This window comes from Protomyctophum bolini, assembly GCF_963924005.1.
Source record: "Protomyctophum bolini genome assembly, chromosome: 24".
NCBI classification, from domain to species: domain Eukaryota; kingdom Metazoa; phylum Chordata; class Actinopteri; order Myctophiformes; family Myctophidae; genus Protomyctophum; species Protomyctophum bolini.
This window is the reverse complement of record NC_137885.1, coordinates 10,782,414-10,807,349: the sequence shown is the minus strand read 5'-3', so window position 1 is coordinate 10,807,349 and position 24,936 is coordinate 10,782,414. Positions and strand designations below refer to the sequence as shown.

The 24,936-nt window shown below is 43.9% G+C and overlaps 1 protein-coding gene across 8 annotated transcripts in view; it reads left to right on the top strand.

Moving 5' to 3' along the window:
* Positions 1–24,936, top strand: part of als2b (alsin Rho guanine nucleotide exchange factor ALS2 b) — a 49,005-nt gene that overhangs the window by 7,921 nt on the left and 16,148 nt on the right. For 2 of the 8 annotated variants that reach the window (XM_080758257.1, XM_080758254.1), the window contains exons 7-24: positions 2,298–2,478; positions 5,671–5,767; positions 5,935–6,012; positions 7,072–7,299; positions 7,894–8,065; positions 8,612–8,801; positions 9,238–9,303; positions 9,783–9,945; positions 10,617–10,748; positions 11,145–11,273; positions 11,836–11,859; positions 16,333–16,409; positions 18,818–18,884; positions 19,561–19,754; positions 19,991–20,056; positions 20,987–21,085; positions 22,378–22,542; positions 23,812–23,923. In XM_080758257.1, coding sequence (XP_080614383.1) covers positions 2,298–2,478; positions 5,671–5,767; positions 5,935–6,012; positions 7,072–7,299; positions 7,894–8,065; positions 8,612–8,801; positions 9,238–9,303; positions 9,783–9,945; positions 10,617–10,748; positions 11,145–11,273; positions 11,836–11,859; positions 16,333–16,409; positions 18,818–18,884; positions 19,561–19,754; positions 19,991–20,056; positions 20,987–21,085; positions 22,378–22,542; positions 23,812–23,923 — 2,240 coding nt within the window. Of the gene's footprint in view, positions 1–2,297; positions 2,479–5,670; positions 5,768–5,934; positions 6,013–7,071; positions 7,300–7,893; positions 8,066–8,596; positions 8,802–9,237; positions 9,304–9,782; positions 9,946–10,616; positions 10,749–11,144; positions 11,274–11,835; positions 11,860–16,332; positions 16,410–18,817; positions 18,885–19,560; positions 19,755–19,990; positions 20,057–20,986; positions 21,086–22,377; positions 22,543–23,811; positions 23,924–24,936 lie in introns of all 8 variants that reach the window. The other 6 variants (XM_080758256.1, XM_080758252.1, XM_080758259.1 and 3 more) reach the window with 4 other exon arrangements.

The window sequence follows — 24,936 nt, the reverse complement described above, 5'->3', positions numbered from 1 at the left end:
AGGGTCGTGTTTTGGGTAGGGTGTCAGACTCATGACTGTAGGACTGTTAGTACGTCGGACCAAACACATGCACCCGAACATCTCTTGTGCAAACTGCCCGTAAGCAGAGGAGAGGAGGTACCACCATGTTTGATTGTGTTTTCATTCCATATATTACGTTGCCTTCTTGTGGGTAGATGGTGTGAATCCAGTGTTTTATATTTTCTGAAATATGACTTAAATTTTATATGGGCTGTAACTGTAATTCCATATTTGGGCAAGGCTGATGATGTAAGCAATGACCTCATCAAGTTGGTAGCCTATATTAGGCAAATTGGCCGCTTCACTCAATCATTCATAGTAATACTTTGGCGGCTGTGAGATTAATTTCAGAGGAATACAACTGAGATACTTTCTAGCACTTCACGGTAGCAATTCAAATTGTGCAGATCATGCAGATCTTTGTCAAGACCCTAACCGGCAAGACCATCACTCTGGAAGTTGAACCGAGTGATACCATCGACAATGTCAAGGCCAAGATTCAGGACAAAGAAGGCATTCCCCCCGACCAGCAGAGGTTGATCTTCGCTGGTAAACAATTGGAAGATGGCCGCACTCTCTCCGACTACAACATCCAGAAGGAGTCCACTCTCCACCTAGTGCTGCGGCTGAGGGGAGGAATGTAGATCCTTGTCAAGACCCCCCATCTGCGAGTTGAACGAAGCCATACCATCCAGTCTACCAGAAAAAGCTATTTCTGAATTTGAAGCGATTACTGAACTCTGTACTGCAGAATAATCAATAATCATCTTTTTTTCCCCCCCCATATTGTCTTTGTACAGCAGAATATTTAACTTTTTGCAGCTAGCCGCTAGCCCTTCATATGCATGGCTTCAGAAGATTACGTCAAATTGCAGCCAAGGCTATGGACTTTTTATTGTTTGTTTAGAGCACTTATGACGTAAATGAAATGGCAGCCAGATCTATGGACTTTTTATGTTGCTTCAGGGTTCAGCAGTTAAACAAGCATCGACGGCGTGAGACGTCATGTGGGCCATATAAATTCCGTGGGCGCCTTTCACTTCACACAAGTGTGATTTCTTTTTAAGTAAATGAATGGTGACATGCCATTTTTAGACCGTTTTTTGTATACCACACTGGACTGAAGACACAGTATGGTCAGGCTACAGGAGCTTACCTTTTTATTGTTTCATTTTTGTATTGTTAGAATCTCTTTTTTTTTTACTTTTAATAACTGTACAGGAGTTTTTACTGTATGGTGTGTGCGATATGAAATGTGAGCTTACCATAATCACTGTATTTTATTAGATATTATATTGATATTATAGCTATTTTCTCCAGCTCCCTGTGGTGCATGAACCCCCCACCACTATTGTGTGGGGTGGGTCTATGATGGACCCGCCAGGCACAATAGTGGTGGTCCCCAGGTTGCTCTTAGTCAGGATGGTGGTCCCTGGGTCAAAATCAGTTGAAAACTGGTTAGGACATAGGGACATATACATTGCTGTTCCTTGGAGAGGTTGCACCACTCAAAAATCACACTTGTGTGAAGTGAGGGGCCATACATCATCATACATCACATTTTGTGCTCAGCCAATCAGCTGAGCACATTCCGTGCTCATACTGCCAATAAAATCATCACATTAACACACACAAAGCTGTACATAAAAAGGAGTGACTTCTATCAATTGACTTTCTATCAAATTCACACCCCATGAAGCCTTGTAGACATCTGCATGGACTCCATATTTGGGCAAGCCTGAAAAAAGAAAATATATGTGCATAAAATAGACACAGACATAACTAGAACTGCACTCTGTCGAGTGCCTACTTGCTTGTTGCACACTAGTAGGCCATAAATGGCCTACTAGTGTGCAAGCTGGACTTGGTCTTGAGTCTTGAGTCTTGAGTCCAGTCTTTTACCCCTCCTACGTATACACAGCTTTTGTCCCCACAAAATGTCCGCAACACAAACATTAAATGCCATTGACATTGAAGGGAAAATGTATGTCATCTTGTCCCCACGCGTCTCATATTTGCCATCGACAAAGAAAGGAGAAATTAGGTTAAATTGGTGGCGACAGGCATTCCGATTGGCCAGTATGAGATGATACAGGATGATGTACGATGATAAGAGCGGCCCTCACTTCACACGGGTGTGATTTTTCTAACTTTACACATTGTTGTTTGTTTTTTTGTATTGTCCCTGTTGAATAAATGTATATAAATAAAAAATATGTATCCGTATTAAACAAGCGAGCCCCTCTCTGAGCGTGCCTGCTCTCCCCCCTCCACAGTGTCACCGCGTCTCCTGCGGAAGGCCATCCGTCCCAGGGTGCGTGCAGTGGCCCTCACCCCACTGGGGGCAGCGGAGGGGCTGCCCCAGGGGCAGGAGGTGCTGCCCTCCCTGCAGACCGAGGTGTGGAGCTGGGGTCAGGGCGAGGACGGCCAGCTGGGGCATGGAGACAACCTGCCCAGGTAGGGCATGTGCGCACACACTGTCACACACACACAAACACACACACACACACACACACACACACACGTGCATCTTCCCTCCAACGTGAAATGGCAGCCAATGATGATGAGAGCACCCTTCACTTCACACGGGTGTGATTTTTATCGTACCCCCCCAAACCTTTCTGCTCTTTATTATTGGGCAAAAATAAAATAAGAAATCACACTCGTGTGAAGTGAGGGGCGCTCGTATCATCATATATCATCATACATTACATTCCGTGCTCAGCCATTAAATCATCACAAATTTGGTACACTCAAACCCACAAAGCTAGGCCCAGACGGTTAGCTCAACCGTCTAGGCTGCTGAGCCAGCCTGACGGCGTGCCGCGGGTTCAACTCCCGAACCTGACGGCCTTTGCCGCGTGTCTTCCCCCCATATCTCTCCCCATTTCCTGTCAGACTACTTTCAACCTATCAATAAAGGCATAAAAAGCCACAAAAAACACACACACACACACACACACACACACACACACACACACAAAGCTAGGCATAGGAGGGTCTAGCGCCCCGCAAAAAAACAACACTGGGAACTTATTCTGTGCATTGGCTTTAAGATTCTGACTTTGCTTTTTAGTGTGGTTGCCCTAACAGGGCAACCAGACTATTGTTATTGTAAATGAGCGATACTTTGCCGCACTACTCCTCCCCCAGTTTCTGCCGCACACACTCAAGCCATATGTCAAATTGACCGGCTTCATCGGGAATCGTGTGCTTGTATTTTGCTAAGAGATCCGTTGTATAGTTTAATTGATTAATTAATTAGTTCTCCATAGATTTATAATGGGGAAATCGAAGACTAAATGTAAGTATTTTTTTTCCATTGGAGAGTGGAGACTGTAAGCGCCATATTTACAAGACTTGGGAGGGAGGTTCATAATAATTATGAAAATTTATTGAAAACACACTTTTCCTCCGGCTTCTCCTCCTACAGATTTTGTAAATGTATTGGAAATTGGAGTCAAGTAAAGTACAAATAACTCAAAATTGTACTTAAGTACAGTATTTGAGTAAATGTACTTATTTACTTTCCACCACTGGGTTAACGGCAGGAGGATGAGTTAACAAAACGTCAACAAAGAGAGAAGTATATGACCAAGCTGTCCGTCTGATGACAAAAAAGATTACAAAAGAAAGGAGAGAGAAGTATGACTAAGACACAGAAGTGGTCAATGTTATCCTCAACTTCATATTGACATCTGTTGTCCAGATCATATCTCGCTGCAGGGCTGAATCATTCAGGCCGCGGTAGTCAAGTCATACACCCAGCCAGGCCACCCTATCCCTTTACCCACACACGTGTACAGTACGTTTGGATTACAACAGAGCCATAGAGTATAGACAGAGTTGCGACATTGAGGGCGCAGAAAACAGCCCGGTCACGTGTTCATGTACTCACGCGAGCCCTATCGACTACAATACATTCCGTAAACTTCCGTATTACAAATCTCTGTTTTTATGCCAAATATTGCAATATCGATACGATATACGATATTACCGCACACGTGTGAGGATTGAAAAACCATAAAACCTGGGTGATCTATTCTACTGTATGCTATCAAATTGTATGTTTATTCACGCAGCATAGTACTGTACAGTATATTGGTGTTTTAAGAAGTATGTTATACTTTAGCTATTGAAAAGTAGCAGATCTACAAGCTCATAACGAGGCACAGAGTGCCACGCTACGAGCTTGTAGGTCTGCAAATCTGCAAATCTTTGAATATATATTCTGTCAGAGCGATCGTTTTTAACTCAATCTTTGCTTCATGGGGGGTCCCTGGAACAACATATTTTCAGATGGGGGTCGGCGGCCAATTACATATATCTTTGGGGTCCTTGACATGAAAAACTTTAAGAATGACTGACATAGGGTTTTCAGAAAACTGACATTTGCAGAAATGTCTTCAGGTCTAAATGGGACCGGACCACATCTCCATGATATGATCTACTGCACCACGGATATGTCAACATGAAGTTGAAATAGTTCTCTCTTTTTGTATCTTTTTGTCATCAGTTTCCTCCTTTAAGTGAAAGAAAAGTAGTGTAAAAATATCTTTTGTATATTCGGTTTCAAAACAGGCCGTATAGTAGCTTTTCGTGCTGGGGCCCTTTACCGTTTTACCTTTTGTCGCAAAAACATGATTTTTGGAAGATAAATATCCTCCGAAGTAGTTATGCATGATCACAGGGGTGACGGGACATTGTAATTGGCTGGCAATATTAGTGGAGGGGGCTATGTAAGCGACTGTGGCAACCACACTTTGCAATTTTGAAAAATTGCGACCTTTCTAGTTGATGTTGTCACTGAACAGTGAACTTTTCTGAGGTCACCCAATGAGAGCAATGAGGAAGAAGGCATCAAGGCACGCTGACGTTGCATTAAAATGAAATTACATTGATATGCTGTTGAAAGAGCAGCGATGTAGCCATGATATGTCATGCTTCAAGCTTTCGCTAAGTAGAACGTTTCCTTCAAAGCAGTGCGTCTAATGTAGATAATCACAAAAAAGTGCTTGACTGGAACTGTTCTTTTGGTTTAATATCATATAATTATCATGGTAGTCTGTAGTGAGAAGAAGCCCTGTGGTTCTGTGCGGCAGTTTTTTGGGCTGTAACCGTAACCGAGACGTGTGTTCCTTTTTTAAAGGCAAACTAAACTGAATTAGATGCAACTCAATTTTGGACTAAATCGATCTAAACTAAACCGCCTGAGCTGCGTTGTGTCTCTCTGTTATTCATTCTACTCTGTTCATCTCTTGAGAGTCTCTAAACAGACAAAATGTTTACACTCTCAGGGAAACAGCATTCTTCTTAGTGTGACTTTTATACGTTGGTGATTCAAAAACAGCACATCTACAAACTCCCATGCAGCGCGTCACTTCGTGCCACGTGGCGAGCTTGCATATCTGATATTTTTGAAAATATTTACATGAAAAATATTCACGTAACCCTTCTCTTCTCAGTCTTCTGTGGGGGTCCCTGGCACAAACAGGGAAAAGGTTTGAGAACCACTGCGCTAGTAGTTATGTCCTTTCGCATATATGTCAACAACAGAGGTGCACCAGGATTGATTGTAGTTCATTGAACATAATAAGTCAACAACAGAGAGGTGTATCAGGAATGACATTAGTATGTCCTGTGTTTTAGGCTCCAGCCGCTGTGCATCAAGAGTCTCGGTAACAAGGAGGTGGTGCGTGTGTCTGCAGGGGCTCACCACTCCCTGGCTCTGACTGCACTGTCTCAGGTTAGTTCGCCCTCAACTCACGTACAGCCCTCAAGTTTAGTTAACTCTTGTTAATGTTTTGCTTGCGGCTTCATCTGGAGCAACTTCCAGTGACAGGGATTCTAACTGATGAATTTTGGGCTCTGTGTGTGTGTGTGTGTGTGTGTGTGTGTGTGTGCGCCCTGCAGGTGTTCTCGTGGGGCAGTAACAGCTCAGGACAGCTGGGACACATGGAGTCTCCCAGCACCATTCCCCGCCTTGCTAAGGTCAGAAACCTCGATGTCCCTTTCTCATTTTAACGTTATTATTCGTCACCGTTGTGCGGAAACAATTCAAGTCCAGTGGTTCTCAAAGTAGGGGTTCCTTCCTTGTAACTCTGAGAGTGAACAAATGAAACCAAATGGATATCTGTGCACTCTCAGAGTTATGGGGGTCCTTGAAAATGAAACAACCGAAGGGGGAAAAAAGAGAACCCACAATTTCTCCCACCCACACTGCCCTATAGAGAGCCAAAGTGCAGTAACTATGTTTTTGGACACAACGACTAATTTGTGTTTTTTTTATTTTTTTTAATACTTTTTATCCCACGATTTTTGCAACCCGCAGCGGACTGACCTCATGCTTCCTTCTATGCATGAGTAGTCCAAGCTGCTTCTTTTCACCTGACAGGGGAGAGTTTCCCTGGCCGGACGTAGCACGTAGAAGGAACACGTCATTCCGACCCAGTTCCTTTCCCCTCCATCAGGCGCCCCGGCTGGCCAGGGGGAGGTAGTTTAGAGACCAGGATTACTGCATGTTTTTTGTGAGGGTACCTACCCTAGTGGCCCTTTCGCCAACCCCGCCTCGGGTCTGGGTACTGATGACGCGGAGGAGAGAACATGCCCACAGCGTCCCCAGTGGGAATCGAACCCTGGACCTTCTACCTGTGAGGCGACAGCACTACCAAATTAGCCTAGGTGATTTTGGGGGATAAACAATTACCTCAAGAGCAGATATATAACTACGGTAGTTTAATATCACTTTAACTGCATGTATCTCATTTTGCTGACCAGATGAAATACTTTCAAATCAGTAAAATCTTCTCTGTGGTTGCTGCACGTTGGCTTTGTAGGGCAGAATACTGTTCAGTGATATTATATAGGATTTTTTTTTTGTTGATAGTTCTATTCTATTCCAACACGCTGTTCTCTTTTAGGAAAGACAATTATCTCCGTCATCAATCTGGCCACCAGGCCCCCACTGCCCCCCAAAGTGAATAAAGTCCCAATAACTCTCTCTGTCCGTCCACTAATCTGGATCTGCTTCCGCTCTCCGTCCATCCTCAGCTGTCGGAAGGTATCAGGGTGTGGGACGTCGCGGCAGGGGACAAGCACACCCTGCTCCTGGCCGACGGAGACTGCATGCAACCCATCCTCTACTACAGTGGGCAGCAGGTGAAGGAGGGCGAGGCCAGGGAGCAGCCCCCGGACCCTCAGGAGAGAGACGAGGAGGAGGAGGAGGAGCAGGCCGGAAGCTACACTCAGCAGCCGGTCCTTCTGCCCTTCTGTATGAACGTAAGGAAGAGTTGCTGCAAGTTATCGGAATCAGTATCGGTAACTAGTATCGCTATAAGACAGTAGGGAAGTGATAGGTCTAGCGGAGACAGTTGTAAGACAGACGGTAGGCGTTGGTTTGTCCCAAGTTGGTTACTGTACATATTTATTTATTTTTCCTTTGTTCCCTACTCGTTTATATCATGTTTTTGCATATTGCTGTATATTTGTGTCTATCGTTAATGTTTTCGATGAATTGAGTACACGAGGACACCAATGGAAACAAGCCGAAAGGCTTTCTTGGTTTCATCCTTTTAGCAGACCGTGTGTTGTACTGTACTTCCCTGTGCCTGTTCATGCAAACTTGTTAATAAAGTAATCAATCGATCAAAGGAAAGCTGAGAGGGAGAAGGTGTAGCAGAGACGGACAGGAGGAAGTTGAGATGGAAACGTGAAGGAGGGACAGGACTATAGAGAGGGAGATGGTGTAGGAGGCAGGGACAAACGGTAGTAAAGCTGAGAGGGAGACGGTGTAGGAGGGAGTATTAAGGCATTCATTCTAATGCTGTACATTTTTTCATTGGTGTGTGTGTGTGCTTGCGCGTGCGTGCGCAGCTGGGCTATGTAAGTGCCGTGTTCGCAGGCGGGCAGCGGTGCGTGGTGCTGTCGGACCGTAACGTCATGGGCTTCATCGCCAGCCTCCACGAGCTGGCCTCGGCGGAGAGGAAGTTCTACTGCAAGCTCTGCAGCATCAAGATGCACATACTACGCCCCCTGCTGGACCTTGGTGAGCGGCACACAGTGACGGAGGCAGAGACTTTTGAGCGCTGAATGTGGCCAGTTTTTTGATTTGTCGCATTCCGGAGCCAAACATTGGGCCGGCAGTGGCTCAGGAGGTAGAGTGGCCATCTTGAAATCGAAGGTTTTCCGGGTTCGATTCAGTGTCCTTGAGCAAGACACTGAACGCCTAGCCTGGGGTCCACCTATGCTTTCTAATTGCTCGCACCAACCTGCCCCGATGCGCAGGTTGGTGCCTTGCATGGTTTCCTCCGCCATTGGTGTATGAATGTGTGAATGTGAAGTAAATTGTAATCTAAAGCGCTTGAGAGAAAGGCGCTATACCATTTATAATTCGTGACCGGGTCATCAGTCAATAGTCGACTCTACCATCAAATGATTGGCTTAGGAATGTGACAAAAACGAAGAAAATAAATCCATGCTTCATGGGTTTGGTAATAACTGTAATTGATGTAGTCGAAAATGAGTCATCTTTTGGGTGAACGACTCCAATCTAAAGCAGTGTTTTGAGTGTCCTTAGGCGTTTTCTCTGCAGAGAACCTGAGCACGGCCCTGGGTCCCACGCTGCTCGGCCTCCTCCAGACCCTGGCGTCCAGACTGGGCCTCCTGTGCCACCTGACGGGCCAGCACTCTGCCAGCCTCACCGCCAACCTCCGGCGCGGCCGCGACGTCAAGGGCCTGCTCATGTTGGACCACGCCTCCATCTTCATGGATGCCTACCACGAGTAGGTGTTGCAGAGAGGATGGGGAATGATCACGTGCACCTTCTTTTCACAGATGAAAAAGTGTAATAAAAACTGATGACTGATGATGACTAAAACTAAATATATTGGCAACTAGGCTAAAATGTTAGGGAGTGAGTAGTGGAGGAGAGATCCAGTAGAACTAAGTCATTATATGTTTGGTTGTGCTCGGGTGTTGCGCTACGACTAAAACAAAATACAAAATTGCTGTCAAAATCAACCCCCGAACTGATCCTAGAAGCACCTTTATTAAAACAATTTAGTTGTATTTGACAACTCAACGGACACGTTTGTGACTGTGTCATACTGTCATTCCTCATGACGTCATGTAGAATACACGATGATGTTACTCAAATTGACAGTCTACCGTGGTATGTTTTTGATCTATCATCAGAATTCTTCCATCTCTCTTTCCAAGGTATTGCAACGCAGTGGGCAACTTCCAGGTGATGGGAGGGTTTCACACGCTAACCAAGCCTTCACTGTGAGTGTACACACATGCACGCACGTGCGCGCGCGCGCGCACACACACACACACACACACATTTTTTTTCTGAACAAAATTACAAAACATTTACGTTGCTATATACTTTATTGTACCAAAATGGGTCTTGAAAGGTATGGTTACAAAAAGGGGTTCCCTCCCATAATGTGCAATGTTGTTTTCTCACTCAACAGTAAAACAGCAAATTGTCAAATATTTCCTAAGAAAGAGGCAAACAATGTGATAATAGCTGATCTACAAGCAGTGGCCTTGTGGTTAGAGTGTCCGCCCTGGGACTGGGAGATCGGGGGTTCGATTCCTGGCCGCGTCATACCAAAGACGCTCTCTCTCTCTCTCTCTCTCTCTCTCTCTCTCTCTCTCTCTCTCTCTCTCTCTCTCTCTCTCTCTCTCTCTCTCTCTCTCTCTCTCTCTCTCTCTCTCTCTCTCCCTCCCCCTCCCCCTCCCCCATTGGCATACAGAGATTTCTTCGGGAAGAGTCCTGAGCTGCTCCTGAAGTTGGCGGAAAGCAGCGAGGAGTGCGCGCCCATCGCCGACCTGCTGGCGGCGCTCTTCCACCTCCCGGTGCGACACCTCCACGAGTACGGACGCCTGCTGCTCAAGCTGGCCACCTGCTTCGAGGTGGTACGTCACGTTGATTATGTTTGATTATATTCACCTGCTTGAATATAATGCTTGTCTTTGTGCCATGTCATGACATCAAAAGCTATGCTTGAGAATGTAGGTGAATGTAAAAATGATCAGGTGCAGAACAATGCATCGTGGGAAGTACATTTAAACTTAAACGTATACTTACTTTTCAAGGTGGCTGGTTATGAAGCACAAAACACAGTTCTTTTTTTTTTTATCCTTCCAATACGCACAAACAGGCAGAAGTACAGGTATGTTCCTCATTATAGGACGCTTATTGCCCGCTTGCGTCACCAAGCCCTGCTTACATAGAGCTGACCTCATGACCTGTAGAATCTCTATTCTGGGGGGGGGGGGGGGGGAACATTCGGCAAAATGTCTACTGTAGAAGCTAGATCTACAAGCTCACAGCATGTCGTAACGAGACGCGCTGTGAGCTTGTTGAGCGGTTATTCTCAGCAAACAAATGTTAAGATTTAAGTGGTTAACTGTGGGATGCTTATACATATATTGTTGAACTAGATATGCTCAGGCGTTGAGCTAAATGTCATCTTGAATTCGAAAAACATAATAATGTGTGTGTGTGTGTGTGTGTGTGTGTGTGTGTGTGTGTGTGTGTGCGTGCGTGCGTGCGTGTGTCTGTGCGTGTGTCTGTGCGTGTGCAGAGCTCCAGTGACTACCAGAGGCTGCAGGACGGCTGCTCTAAGTTTGAGGCGCTGGACCTGCACCTGAAGAGGAAGAGGAAGGAGGCGGACTACACCTGCCACTTCTGGAAGAGCTTCCCTGGCAAGATGACGGTACGATGTGTGTGCGTGCGTGCGTGCACGTGGTGAAAGATGAGACCTGCTTGTCTCAAGCCTGCTTGTCTCAAGCCATTCCATTCCAAATCTTTGTATATACCTGTATATTATAACAGAGTGAACATTTTTAACTCAAATCTTTGCTTCTGGGGAGGTCCCTGGAACAACATATTTTCAGATGGGGGGGGGGGGGGGCGGAGGCATATTACATATCATTTTGGGGTCCTTGACATGAAATATTGAGCACCACTGATACAGAAACATAAGGTTTTTCAGAAAACTGTCAGGACTTTGTAGAATTTTTTAAAATGCCTAAATGGGGTAAAATTCCTAGATGACATAAGCTGTTCATATACGACGGTATGCATGTGCCTGGCCTCTCCCCTCATGCAGGACTCGCTGCGTAAGCCCCACCGCCGTCTGATCTGTGAGAGCAGCAACAAGGCGCTGACCCTGCAGAACGCCGGCCGCTTCTCCGTCAACTGGTTCATTCTCTTCAACGACGCCTTGGTGCACGCACAGGTCAGCAACACGCACACGCATGGAGATGTCGTACGCGCACGTGCGCGCACTATAGTACCATGGCTAAGTATTTAGCATCGACGACGTTGAACTCCTCCTTTCACCAATACATCCAGAAACAGCGTGACTGTGAGCACTTCCCCGGTCGGCCTTACTAAAAGGCAACCCCTAACGTCTTCTCTCAATCTCTGCCACGTTGCACGCGTGCGACAAATGAATGCATAAGAAACCCTGACCCGCGCAACACTAGCGCGCGCACACAGGTCAGCAACACAGTAAGATAGGCAATGCAGATAGACAGACAAAACAGACATTTCCATATGCATAATTATGCACATACCACAGCACATACAAAAGTCAGCTACGCACGCGCACACACACACACACACACACAGCAGCACCTGTTCCTGGGATGTGTCAAATCCCTTTCTGAAACGCCGACTGACTTTCAAACACTGTTCCTGGTTTGTGTGCGTGTGTGCGTGTGCGTGTGTGTGTGTGTGTGTGTGTGCGTGTGCGTGTGCGTGTGTGTGTGTGTGTGTGTTTGTCTCCGTGCTGTCAGGGCGTGGCGCCTTATAAAAGTCTCGTAAGTACAAGGAGTCAGATAAACCACTGGTAGCGATACCCCCCAATCTAGTCGTCTCACTCTGTCTCTCTCGCTCTCTCTGCGTGTGTTCATGGGCTTGGCTTGCGGCTGAACCTCGAATCTGAACATTGTAACACAACAGTACTGTAAAGCAGGGTTGGATTTGTTGGGGGGGGGGGGAATCCATGCCTTTTAATATATACCACCATTACTTTTTATCACCGGCACCAGGGATTTGTTTTATCCCTGCTTCTGGTCATATACTGAATGAAATTAAATTGAGACTGTACAGACTGTCTGATGCTATGATTCACTCATATTTAGCGTCAACATTTTGAGCTTCTAGCAGCTATTTTCACTATTTGTTATTATGAAGTACAAGAAAAGCACCCCCAGCCTTTTTCTTTGGACAAATCGAGTGAAATGCTAACTACAGTGTGTGTGTGGAGAGGCTGGAGAAAGCTCTTCAGCCACAGGGTCACAAGATAACAGCCACGTTGCCCACGCTGCATGCTATCAGCGTGTGTATACATCACATTCAACACTGATTATCATCATCTTGATGCGCACACACACACACACACACACACACACACACACACACACACACACACACACACACACACACACACACACACACATCCTGCCTTACAAGCCAAGCCCTGGCCTCTATCCCTGCTCTCCTCTACTGCCTGTTGGGAAGTGAATGGACAAAACTGAACGCACGAGAATCAAGGTCCCGCAGCATATATGGACTAGAATGTAAAAAATGTGGCCATGTTGGCATTGGCAACTAGTCAATTTTGCCGTCCAAAAGGTTTTTAAAGCCCGACCAATGGCACATTTTTGGGGCAGATATCGACCTAGACCACCGATGTTTTGAATGTCAAAAGTTTGAAATACTACAGTTTGAATTATAAACACAGCCCAAATAACCTTTTTGATTGTGAAATGAACACACAGACCTAAATGTATTTAATTTGACCACTTTAAAGGTAGTGTAAGTGATTTTCTTTGGTTAAAACAACTGCTAAAAATCTCTATTGTGATAGTACTCATTGCTAGTGTTTCAGTAACAGGAGTCTCCATGTCTCCAGCTTTTTATTAAACAGAAAATGCATTTTCTTAAACTGAAACTGGGATACCAATTGTATCCAATCAGGATGGAGAACGCAGTCAGGATACAGATTAAACAAGTGGAATTGTAAGTGATGACACAAATAAATGACACAATTGGAACTGGAACACTATCAAAATTAAGCTCAGCTAATACTATTCTCTCCTGACTGGCTGAAATTTTGTCCCCTACCTGAAAATGTATTTTCTGTTTATTAAAGAGTTTAAAGGGATAGTTCAGATTTTTTTTAACTTAAGTTCTATGAAATACTTGCCTTTAATATAGTGGTTGCAACTGTATTCATTGATTGCCCGAGTCCTGTGGTGGGAGTTCTGCTCGGGTTTTGGTCAATATTAAGTAGTTCCGATCATTTTGTGGGGGGCACTGGGGCCACGCAGTAAAATACAAAACTAACGTCATTTGTATTGTTGACCTATTTCTAAAATATTAGCGCAACTTTCGTTCAACTTTGACCCCTCTATCACATGGAAATATTTTTGGGGCGTAGTGATATGGACACAAAAAACATAGTTCCGTGTGATGGAGGGGTAAAAAATGAACGAAAGTTGCACTAATATTTTAGAAATAGGTCAACAATATAAATGACGTTAGTTTTGTGGATTAATTTACTTTTACTGCGTGGCCCCTGTGCACCCCACAAAATGACCGGAACTACTTCATATTTCACCAAAACCAGCGCAGAACTCCCACCACGGGACTCGGTCAATCAATGAATACAGTTTCAAACACTATATTAATGGCAAATATTTCATACAGCTTAAGTTAAAGAAATCTGAACTATCCCTTTAAGAGACAGGGAGACCCCCTGGTTAGTGGTTACTGTCAGAATGTGGTGATTTAACCTTTTTTACAACAAACTTTTAGTTTTAACCTAAAAATATCACTACCTTTAACCACAGTACCACACAAGCCTTTTCAAAAATAGCTGCTCCACAAGCTCACAACACGTCGTGCCGCGACCATGTTAAAGCGTGCTCAGCGTGCCAGTCCCTCCTGAGTCTCATACACACGCTTGCCATTGGATAAATTAAATTCCCATGGCGATGCGATGGATGATCCTACGGGGACTATTAGACATTTACTGTATAGGCCTCGATAGATTGCCTACTCTCTGTATATTTGTGGGACCAGCATTCTCTCATTCACTTCTCTAAAGAAAGTTTCCCTCCACCTCTCCCTCCTCTTATTGTCTGTCTCATTTGTTTCTCTCTCTCTCTCTCTCTCTCTCTCTCTCTCTCTCCCTCTCATTCTCTTTTTTTTCCTACAAATGACTTCCTCTTCCTCTTTCTTTCTCTGTCTGCCTTCACTTCCCCTCCCTGTCTAGTTATGCACCAGTCCTTGGGGGGGGGGGGGGGTCCCCCTCTCTCCCCTCTTGAGCATTTTGGTCCCACTTCCCGTGTGATGACGCCCGTTTTTGTTTGACTATAGCACTCTTTTTGTTTCATGATCTGACTAAACAGTGTTCTCTTGTTGAAATGTCTCCTTTTGTTCCGTTTAAGCTGTGCAGGCAGCATGCACAGCTCCCAGGCATTGCACGCGTATCTCCTTACGGCCACGGGAACGAAAATAGAATCCAATATCCTCTTTTGGAAAATGCAGAGCTCTAAAAATATAAAGGAATAATATTACCTCGTATTTGTTACGTGCGTGCTTGGCCACTTGGGAGCTGTGTGCAGTGACGCACTCAAATGGCTAACAAAGGAACATTGGTCATTGAAGCCGGGGATTGAACCTAAGGCATTTGCAGTCTCCCTTACCTATTAATAGGCTTGTGTTTTTAATTGACATTGGCAATGATAGAGGACATGTGTCTTTTACAAATGGGTGCTGTAATTATGTAACTCCTGCCCATCGCTAATGTGTAGTGTTTGAGACCATTGCAGCCCAAATCCCATGAGAACCCTCTTGTCTATCCTATGTCTACCCTGCCCTCCTACGTTAATATACTGTAACACTCGCAAATGGACCCTTTTTGGGTCCATTTGGTTCCATTTGTATACTGTCAGAGTCACAGACTTGTTAGGGTCCATTTAGAATGCACTTGAGAACCACTGCCATAGAATGCTAGTGTATTCAGCAACCCCTGGATATGACATGACTAGTATTTGCTTGTATTTCAGGTCCTGTTGTGAAGCACACCTTAATTAAGCCTGCTGCAGCATACTCCCAAACAAAGTCAAATGTTTTTCGACTTCGGCAGGTCTTGTCGGTCTGTAGTGCTGCTGCTCGGCTCTGAGTTCTGAACATTAGACTTTCCTCCCACTGTATGCTGCACTGGAACAGTGATTTTACCACAGTTCCCAGCTGTTTGTTTACATACTGTATACATCAATGACGTGGCATCATTCATTTTGTCTCAATTTCTCTTTTTTACAAGCTGTCTTCAAAACTGTCCATGGTACATTGTCGGCGGACAACGTCAAAGTGCATTGAGTTTCTGACCAATCACACACAAGTTTGCATTATGGCGATATTCGGCTAGTTAGAATATCTTGGACGTGCCGAAAGAAACTGCGTTTGCGCCACATTTGCGCTATTTTGTTCTATTATTAACCTGCCTAAACCAAAAAAAAGATATGACTTCTTTGGGAGAATACTGTAGCCATGTAGTTGTATGTCTTTAGAGTTAATTGTCTTTCCTCATTAGTCTGACATCCTTAAAGTAGCGTTCATGCCTTACAAACACCTCCTCATGCACATGCAGCATGTGACTGTAATCCCATTAAGCTCGAGCACATTTAATCATCCAACATTCAGTTTATATAATTTATGTATACTCCTGACTTCGTAGCTCGCTGAATAGGTGTTACCGATGATACTAACTACAGTATGGCCAAATTCCAATACCCCTAATCTCGGCCACTGGACCCATAAGGGTCCATTTGGTTTCATCTGTACACTCTTGAGTTATGGGAGTCCTTGAAATTTAAAAGTTTGATAACCACTGTACACTAAATGGAACAGAGCCTTAATTTTTCAGATTAAAAAAAAGGGGGTTTTCTGACGTGCACGCCATGTGCACATGGATGTGCCCACGGTTATTTATTCTTTCAATTGTCCCATATCTCTGGCAACTGCACTGCGTTTCTGTGTAACAGGTGGGGCAGATTGTGTTAATTAGTATCATCGGAAACACCTGTGAAGGAAGTCGGAAGAGGCCCGGAGGCCGAAAGTAGAATGAGTTATTTCCAAAATGTGCATCGAGCCTATACAGTAACATTCATAAAGCTTGTAACTGCCCAAGCTTAATTAAAATAAAATGTAATTGAAAGAATGCCTAACTCACCTCCATCCTTTTCCCTCTCGCTCCCTGCCTCCTTTCCTCCCTCCTCTAGTTCTCTACCCATCACATCTTCCCGCTGGCCACGCTGTGGGTGGAACCCATTCCAGAGGAGAACACTGCCACTGGCCTGTGAGTCTGTCAATCACCCCAGATCTGCCCAATCACGCCCAGTCACCTGTTACTGGCAGGTCGGGGCGAATGAAGCGGTTCATTCTCCAATTCGTATTATGATTATATTATAATAATTGCGAATAACTAATGGTCAACTATGGATCACTAAGGCCTTGTCATCTACAGACACTATCGGCTTTGAACAACGAGGCTTTATATCCAGTCAATACTGTGTAGATAGATAGGGGACATTTAACCACTTTAAACTCTCAATACTTAGTAAACATGGCTCTGTACTTGGCCTGCTCTCTTTTTAACTCACCGAACCTCTTTGCCGAAAATGGCAGATCTACAAGCCCAGAACACGTAGTAGTGTGATAGGCTGTGGGCTTGTAGATCTGCTATTTTCACCAAAAGTTCCACAAGGATTTGGCAGCCCCCCTGTAGGGGTCCGGACCCCCTGTTGAAGACCCATGGTGTAGGATCAAAGGGTGGACTTTTGAAAGGTGTGGCGTCTCCAGTGTGTACAATTTTAGCATCGTTGGGAACAAACGAGAAGAGTGACATCTGACATGACTGTAGAGTAGGAACCATGTACCTACAGTGCAGTGTTGATTTCGTCGACTACGACGAAAAATGTCCGTCGACTACCTTTTTTCACTGAGGACAACTAAATTGAAACTAAATGAAAACTAAGCTATGCTGACTAAAACTAAGACTAAATATACTGACAATTTAGTCAACAAATAAAAACTAGACTAAAATGTTAGGAAGGGACTAGTGGACAAGAGATCCAGTAAAAGTCATTTTACACTCGGCTGCATGTTGAAACTAGAAAGGTCGCAATTTTTCAAAATTGCAAAGTGTGGTTGCCACAGTCGCTTACATAGGCCCCTCCCACTAATATTGCCAGCCAATTACAATGTCACGTCACCCCCTGTGATCATGCATACGCAACTACTTCGGAGGATATTTATCTTCCAAAAATCATGTTTTTGCGACAAACGGTAAAACGGTAAAGGGCCCCAGCACGAAAAGCTACTATACGGCCTGTTTTGAAACCGAATATACAAAAGATATTTTGACACTACTTTTCTTTCACTTAAAGGAGGAAACTGATGACAAAAAGATACAAAAAGAGAGAACTATTTCAACTTCATGTTGACATATCCGTGGTGCAGTAGAGTAGATCATATCATGGAGATGTGGTCCGGTCCCATTTAAGTATAAGTGTTGCAACACTTAAAATGTAGAATATGACATTTTAACGGTAATATCGTATATCGTATCTATCGCAATATTTGGCATAAAAACAGAGATTTGAAATACGGAAGTTTACGGAATGTATTGTAGTCGATAGGGCTCACGTGAGTACATGACCACGTGACCGGGCTGTTTTCTGCGCCCTCAATGTCGCAACTCTGTCTATACTCTATGTCTATGGCTCTGTTGTAATCCAAACATACACGTGTGTGGGTAAAGGGATAGGGTGGCCTGGCTGGGTGTATGACTTGACTACCGCGGCCTGAATGATTCAGCCCTGCAGCGAGATATGATCTGGACAACAGATGTCAATATGAAGTTGAGGATAACATTGACCACTTCTGTGTCTTAGTCATACTTCTCTCTCCTTTCTTTTGTAATCTTTTTTGTCATCAGACAGACAGCTTGGTCATATACTTCTCTCTTTGTTGACGTTTTGTTAACTCATCCTCCTGCCGTTAACCCAGTGGTGGAAAGTACATTTACTGTACTCAAATACTGTACTTAAGTACAATTTTGAGGTATTTGTACTTTACTTGACTCCAATTTCCAATACATTTACAAAATCTGTAGGAGGAGAAGCCAAAAGTGTGTTTTGGAGAAAATTCAAATTTGCAGGAATTTCTTTCCTGACGAAAATAAGCGTGGCCTATATGTGGAAATGCATCATGACCAAAGGAATCCATGGAAAAAAAAAATTGATTGTACGACTTACGGTTCAAGAGTTATAGGGAAAAACGTAAAGTGGGCTGTTATAGCGCCACCATGAGGCCGACTGATGTAATTCCTTTTCAATTAATTTTCATAATTATTATGAACCTCCCTCCCAAGTCTTGTAAATATGGCGCTTACAGTCTCCACTCGCTCATTTACAATAACAATAGTCTGGTTGCAACCACACTAAATAGCACATCTACAAGTTCACAACGCGTCGCGCTGCGCGTAGATCGGCTATTTTCAGCAAGTGTAAAATCAGCCATTACGACGGCATACATTTACCTGTGGATTTAGTCGACAAAAACTAGACCAACACAAATACATTCCAAGTGACTAAAATGTGACTAAAAACGAAATGAAAACTATTCAGAAGACTAAAATCGAAATTTGCTGCCAAAAACAACACTGATGCAGAGTTGTGCTGTTGGTGTTTTTGCCTTGTCCAGGTACGGCTTAAAGGTCATCTCCCCAGAAGAGACCTTCACTCTGCTGGCATGCTCACCCATGGAGAAGGTACTGTATGAGCCTAGTCTGGCTGTCGGCGGATTTGTTTCAGCGATGTTTGTTAAAATAAGCGTAGCGAAGGTTTTAATCTGATAGTAATCCGAGAGACCTGAGTTACCCTTGTTACTGAATAAACAATCTATAGCAATAATTACTACGAGAATATAAACTCTTTTTTTTGTATCAATTGAGAGCTTGTAGATATTTTCATTTTAAGATTAAAGTGGTCAAACTACATTAGCAAAAAAAATAATTAAGGTTTTATGGAAGATGCTTCTGAACCTTTTATGTTCAGAAGCATCTTCCATAAAACCTTATATTAATGGTCTCGCATATTTCACATAAAAGTGAAGATTAAAGCCTCAATCTGTGATTTCTTCACCTGGTTGGCAGTACAGTATGTAGGCAGTACAGTATGTAGAACAGCATGCAGGAACAAAACAAAAAGGACTTGGTCATGCAAACATTTTCAGTCGTGAGGTTTTATGTTTGCTTTAACCCATTTAGGACTGAGGCCGAAAAACAAATACTGAACAAAATATGAACAAAAATGTTATGCTGCTAGTTCACTGTATATGGCAACAAGAACCCCAAAAGGGGTTCGTCGTCCCGAAGGGGTAAAACACCAAAAGGGGTTCCCGTCCTTTATAACCCATGTGTGTGTGCTCCTCACGTCCGTCTTCAGGCCAAGTGGCTTCGCTCCATCAACCAGGCGGTGGAGCAGGCGCTGAGCGGGGCGGGCCAGGAGCCCGCCTCGGGGGCGGGGACCAAGGCGGAGCCTCCCATGTCGAGGACCGCCTCCTACACCTTCTACAAGGACAGTCGGCTCAAAGAGGCCGTCTACGAAGGACGCTGGCTGGCCGGCAAGCCCAACGGCAGGTGGGTCTCTCACGCAATGCGGTGTCCCACATTTGTCCCACAAGTTTCTAAAGGACTTAGAATAGAAAAAAACAAATCTAATAATTGCCATAAGTAAAAACAAAACAAAAGGTTTTATGGTTTTATGGTATAAACATATTCTACCATCAAAATAGAACATTTTGTCTTGACTCAACAAGTTCTGGGTTGCAGCCTTTAAGTGTACCATCCTTGTGTTCTGTCGTGTGTCTTGTCAGGGGATTGTTGAAATGGCCTGATGGGAGAGTCTACACAGGGACCTTCAAGAACGGACTGGAGGACGGGTGAGTAATGGAACTGCTACATAACTTAGCCCGGTAATTCTCAGGACCCCCAGTTTCATGTATTAGGCCAAGGACCCCCATTTGTTGTACAGTATCTTGACATCTCTTGGGCCTACAAGACTACAATATTCTACATTATAAAACCCTAACTCTGCAAGAGTCTGCAAATGGTACCAAATGGACCCGTAACTTCTCAAGGAACCCTGACTGTGAGAATCACTGACTCAACCTGCTTTACTCCCAGTAGAAAGACGTATGGCCATTTTGTCCTGGTCACTGACACACGTTATTATAGCAACAGCACCAGTCTACATTGGTACCATGAAGTAAACATTAGAAGGCATTATAGTTCGATTCCCGCTCGGAACGCTGTGGGTGCTGGCGGCGTGTTTCCACCTCCACGTCATCAGTGCCCATACCCGAGGCAGGGTTGGCGAAAGGGCCTTTCTGTGTGGAGTTTGCATGTTCTCCCCGTGTCCCCTATAGGGTATGTATCCTCACAAAAAACATGCAGTAATCCTGGTCTCTAAACTGCTTCCCTCTGGCCAGCCGGGGGTGCCTGATGGAGGGGAAAGGAACTGGTTGGAATAACGTGTTCCTTCCACGCGCTACGTCCAACCAGGGAAACTCCCCCCTGTCAGGTGTAAAGGAGCAACTTGGACACTCAGGCATGAAGGATTGGGGACTACTGTAGGTTGGCGGAGGGTGTGTAGAGATAATTGACACAGGGTTGAAAAATGGGTTGCAAAATTTGTGGGATATTTATTTTTAAAATAAAATAAAATAAGGCATTATAGATGATAACACAATCTACTAATGTACATTCAGTATTCTTTCACTGAATACAACAAGCATTCATTCGTCATATATGTTGTTGGTATTCGTCATGTATTTGCACCTGAGTGCATGCGTTTCTATTTGTGTGTTCAGGTTCGGTGAGTACATCGCTCCCAACAAGGCACTGAACAAGAATGACCACTATCAAGGCTTCTGGAAAGAAGGCAAGAAGGATGGCTTAGGGACATACAGGTGTGTGTGCATGTATCTGTGTGTGTTTGTTCCAACTACACTTTGGTAGCTGCATGCTCTCTGTTCTGGTCTGTAAGACTTGTAACATTTGTAATACAGTCACACTTTCCTGAAGAGATAAAGTTCGTACCCTTTATATGATCTGAATGTAGCCTAAACCCTATACAAAATAATATTTTAATATTTATTTTGAACATTAATATAATATGAAATTAGTTTGTAGCATAATAGCATTTTCAATGCTACTAAATCAGGCAGATGTATGTATCTATGACAGTAATAGTGTTTTGAATTGTAATGAATCAGGCATATTCATGGATTAAAGTCATTTGGGTTCCATAGAAGTCGGCATATCTCCTATGGAAGCGTGTCACACACTGAAAATAGTGGTCACTGGAACAATATTTTGAGTCGGGTCCAAATTCATATAATTTTGGGGGTCTTTGATGATAATAAATACATTTATGATAAATACATTTAAGTCGACCAAATCAACTGTGGATTTAGTCGACTAAAACTAGACTAAAACAAAATAATTCCAGGTGACTAAAATGTGACTAAAACTAAATGAAAACTATTCAAGAGACTTGACTTGACGTTAACCCATTTTGGGCGGGAACCCCTGTTGGTGTTTCAAGCATATTATTATACTTTAGCTATAGAGCGCCGCTGTCCCGCCCCCTTTCAGAAAAGCGAGTGGCCCAGGAAATGAAAACACCATGCATTCTTCCATCGGCACTTCTAATATAATTTATTTAAAGACTGTTACGCCGCGGACAAAGCCAACTCGGATCGTGACGAATCATGACAATGAACACAATGTTTTGGGCCGATCAAATAATTTATAAGACGAAAAACAAAACAAATAGTGTTGTCTCCTGACTTTCTTTTCTTCTTTCTAATGATTTTCTCCTCGCTTTTCTGAAAGGGGGAGGGACTGCGGCGCTCTATAGAAAAATAGCAGATCTACAAGCTCATAGTGCAGCACCGAGTGCCGCGCTATGAGCTTGTAGGTCTGCTATTTTTTGAAAATCTTGAAAATGTAGTTCAGAGCGAACATTTTTAACTCAAATCTTTGCTTCCCTGGAACTACATATTTTCAGACGGGAGTCGGCAGTTAATTACATGTAATTCTAGGGGTCCTTGACATGAAATAGTTTAAGCACCACTGACATAGAAACATAGGTTTTTCAGAAAACCGTCAGGACTTAGAAGGCATTTGTAGAATCGTCCTACTGTCTACATGGGTTATTAAACCATGCATATTGCCTGTCGCGTCTCTCTCTCTCCAGCTATGCGAGCGGTGAGGTGTACGAGGGCTCCTTCCAGGACAACATGCGCCATGGCCACGGGATGCTGCGCAGCGGCAAGCTCAACACCTCGTCGCCCAGCGTCTTCATTGGACACTGGCTGCACGACAAGAAGACGGGCTACGGCGTCCTGGACGACATCACCAAGTACGTGTTGTTTTTGTACTTTATTTTTGTGAGGGAGGCAGTAAAGTAAGGGCAAATCATAGGTCCTTCCTGAGGCACAAAACATCAAGACTCGTATTTTGTTTTTATTTAATATTTGTTTCCTACAATTAACATAGTTAAATTATATATGCTAGACCTCAATTTGCCATATTAGGGAGACCAACGTCGCTTCTTCCAGAGCGACGCTGGTCCAATTCCAATATGCCCCAGTCTGAAGACCTTATGCAAGCAGGCGGTTGTTCAGTACAAGCTGGAGTGGTCTGGACTCCCGCATGACATCAGGTGGGAACTGGCAGCCATGACTACAAACGGCAACAAACAAAGAAAAAGGAACACTTGTGTGGAGTGAGGGGTGCCTTTTTTTTCCGTAATGATCACCACTTACATCATTTGCCATTGACTTGCCATTGACTTGCCCTTGACTTGTCCTGAAAGTTTAATTGGAAGAAAATGTTCCATAAAAGCCACAGACATGATGTCACGGGCGGCACACACACAAAGCCAGGCGTTGGAGGGGCTGGCCGCCCCTCGAAAATCACACTTGTGTTAAGTGAGGGGTGCCTTTGGGGAACCCACTACGTCATAGTAAAAGTCCATAGACTTGGCTGCCACATGGGGGGCACGCACAAAGCCAGGAGGGGCTAGCGCTCAAAAATAACTCTTACTGAAACCACAGCAATAAATTGTGAGTCCAGTGGCCCAAGTATATTTTAATCCCCACCTTTTTAGTCTCCACATTGAGAACATAATTATAACATTTGATCGGCCCGGTTGTGCACACAGATCCAGACATAGTCTGCTTAGCCTGCTGTGAACGAGTATGGAAACAGATAGACAAGAATAATGCAATGACTATCAGGTTTGAAAGAACCTTTCAAATCTGATAGAGCACTGACTCTGTGCTCTACAGCCGGGCACCGGTCTAGTATAACCAACTTTAGGTATTCAGAATTCCTTAACACTGTAAAAAAGGACATTCTGAAAATACTCAAAGAGGGTTCCCTTACTCTCCTGGAACTGTAGAGACCCGTTACACTGTGAAAGTTCAAGAAAAGAAATGTAACAAAAGAATTGTAACAATTACGATATGTACTGTGATGCCCAATGTGACCCATCCGTTTAATGAAAAATAAAAATAAAAACAAAGTTTCAACACTGTAAAAAAGGAAAAAAAAGTATAATCCTCTGTGGTAATTTATCCATTTGTTACTCTGTGCTGTTTTTTGTGTCTGTTTGTTTCACACGCAGAGGGGAGAAGTATATGGGCATGTGGCAGGACCATCAGCGTCAAGGCACCGCCGTGGTCGTCACCCAGTTTGGTCTGTACTACGAAGGCTTCTTCAAGGACAACAAGATGATGGTGAGCATTCAGGGGGGAAAAAATGTCATTCCGTTTGCTGTAGCTGCAGAGGGCAGAGAGGCTATCTGGGACTCGGAAGGTGACCGCGTTTCGACCCTCAGCTCGCCCAGTCAGGTTTCCCACGGTAATGGAATTCCTGGAAATATTTACAAATTACGAAAAACTGTTTTCCAGGCCTGGAAAAGGTTTGGAATTAATCAAAATAATGTTTAGATTTTTTTTTTTTTTACCATCTCTGTCAAAATCTCTGTAAAATTTTCTTAAATTCCAAAATGGCAAAAGCAGCAGATCTACAAGCTTTTGTGTCACACTGTAGTATGATCGACTAGGGCGTTAGTTTACGGAAAAAACACAAAAGTCAGACTGCAAGAAAATACATTGTTTTTGTCCAACATTAAGTGAAAGATGTAACACGCAGTGCAACGAGATACGTGGTTCGCTTGTAGATCTGTTATGTTTGTCGCGTTCGCTCAAGTCAAAGGCTCATTATTGCACCATGATTGCTAGGCCTTTAGGAAAAACAAATCATTTAATAAAATGTGCGGGAAACTTGTCCAGTGTATGTGCGTTTCATGGTGACCCTGAGCAAGAGACATAACCCCTAATAGAGCACCGAAGTCTGACGTCACTTTCAGTAGAGGGCGCCAGTACACAGGTTCATGTATTTTTTTAGTTGCATTATCATCCCCATAGGGGGATTTTAGATCGCTTCATATAAGAACTATGTTTGAAAAATAAACCGACCACCCCGGCCTTTCTGTCAGGGGTGTGGCTGTGTGTCGTTAATGATGTTCATTCATATTTGATACAGCCAGTTTCTGGAGAAAATTGAATTAATGTGGCCGCAAAAGCCTTGAAACTACATATTAAGGCAATGTCGCTGCTAATATACGTCACGCCCAGCTGTCAACACATTGCGTTCCTGAGATTCCTCGTTGACATAAGCTCAGCTGGTGGTGACTCAACTCGTACTAACCACGAAACATAAAATATCAATAAAATGAAAATAAACG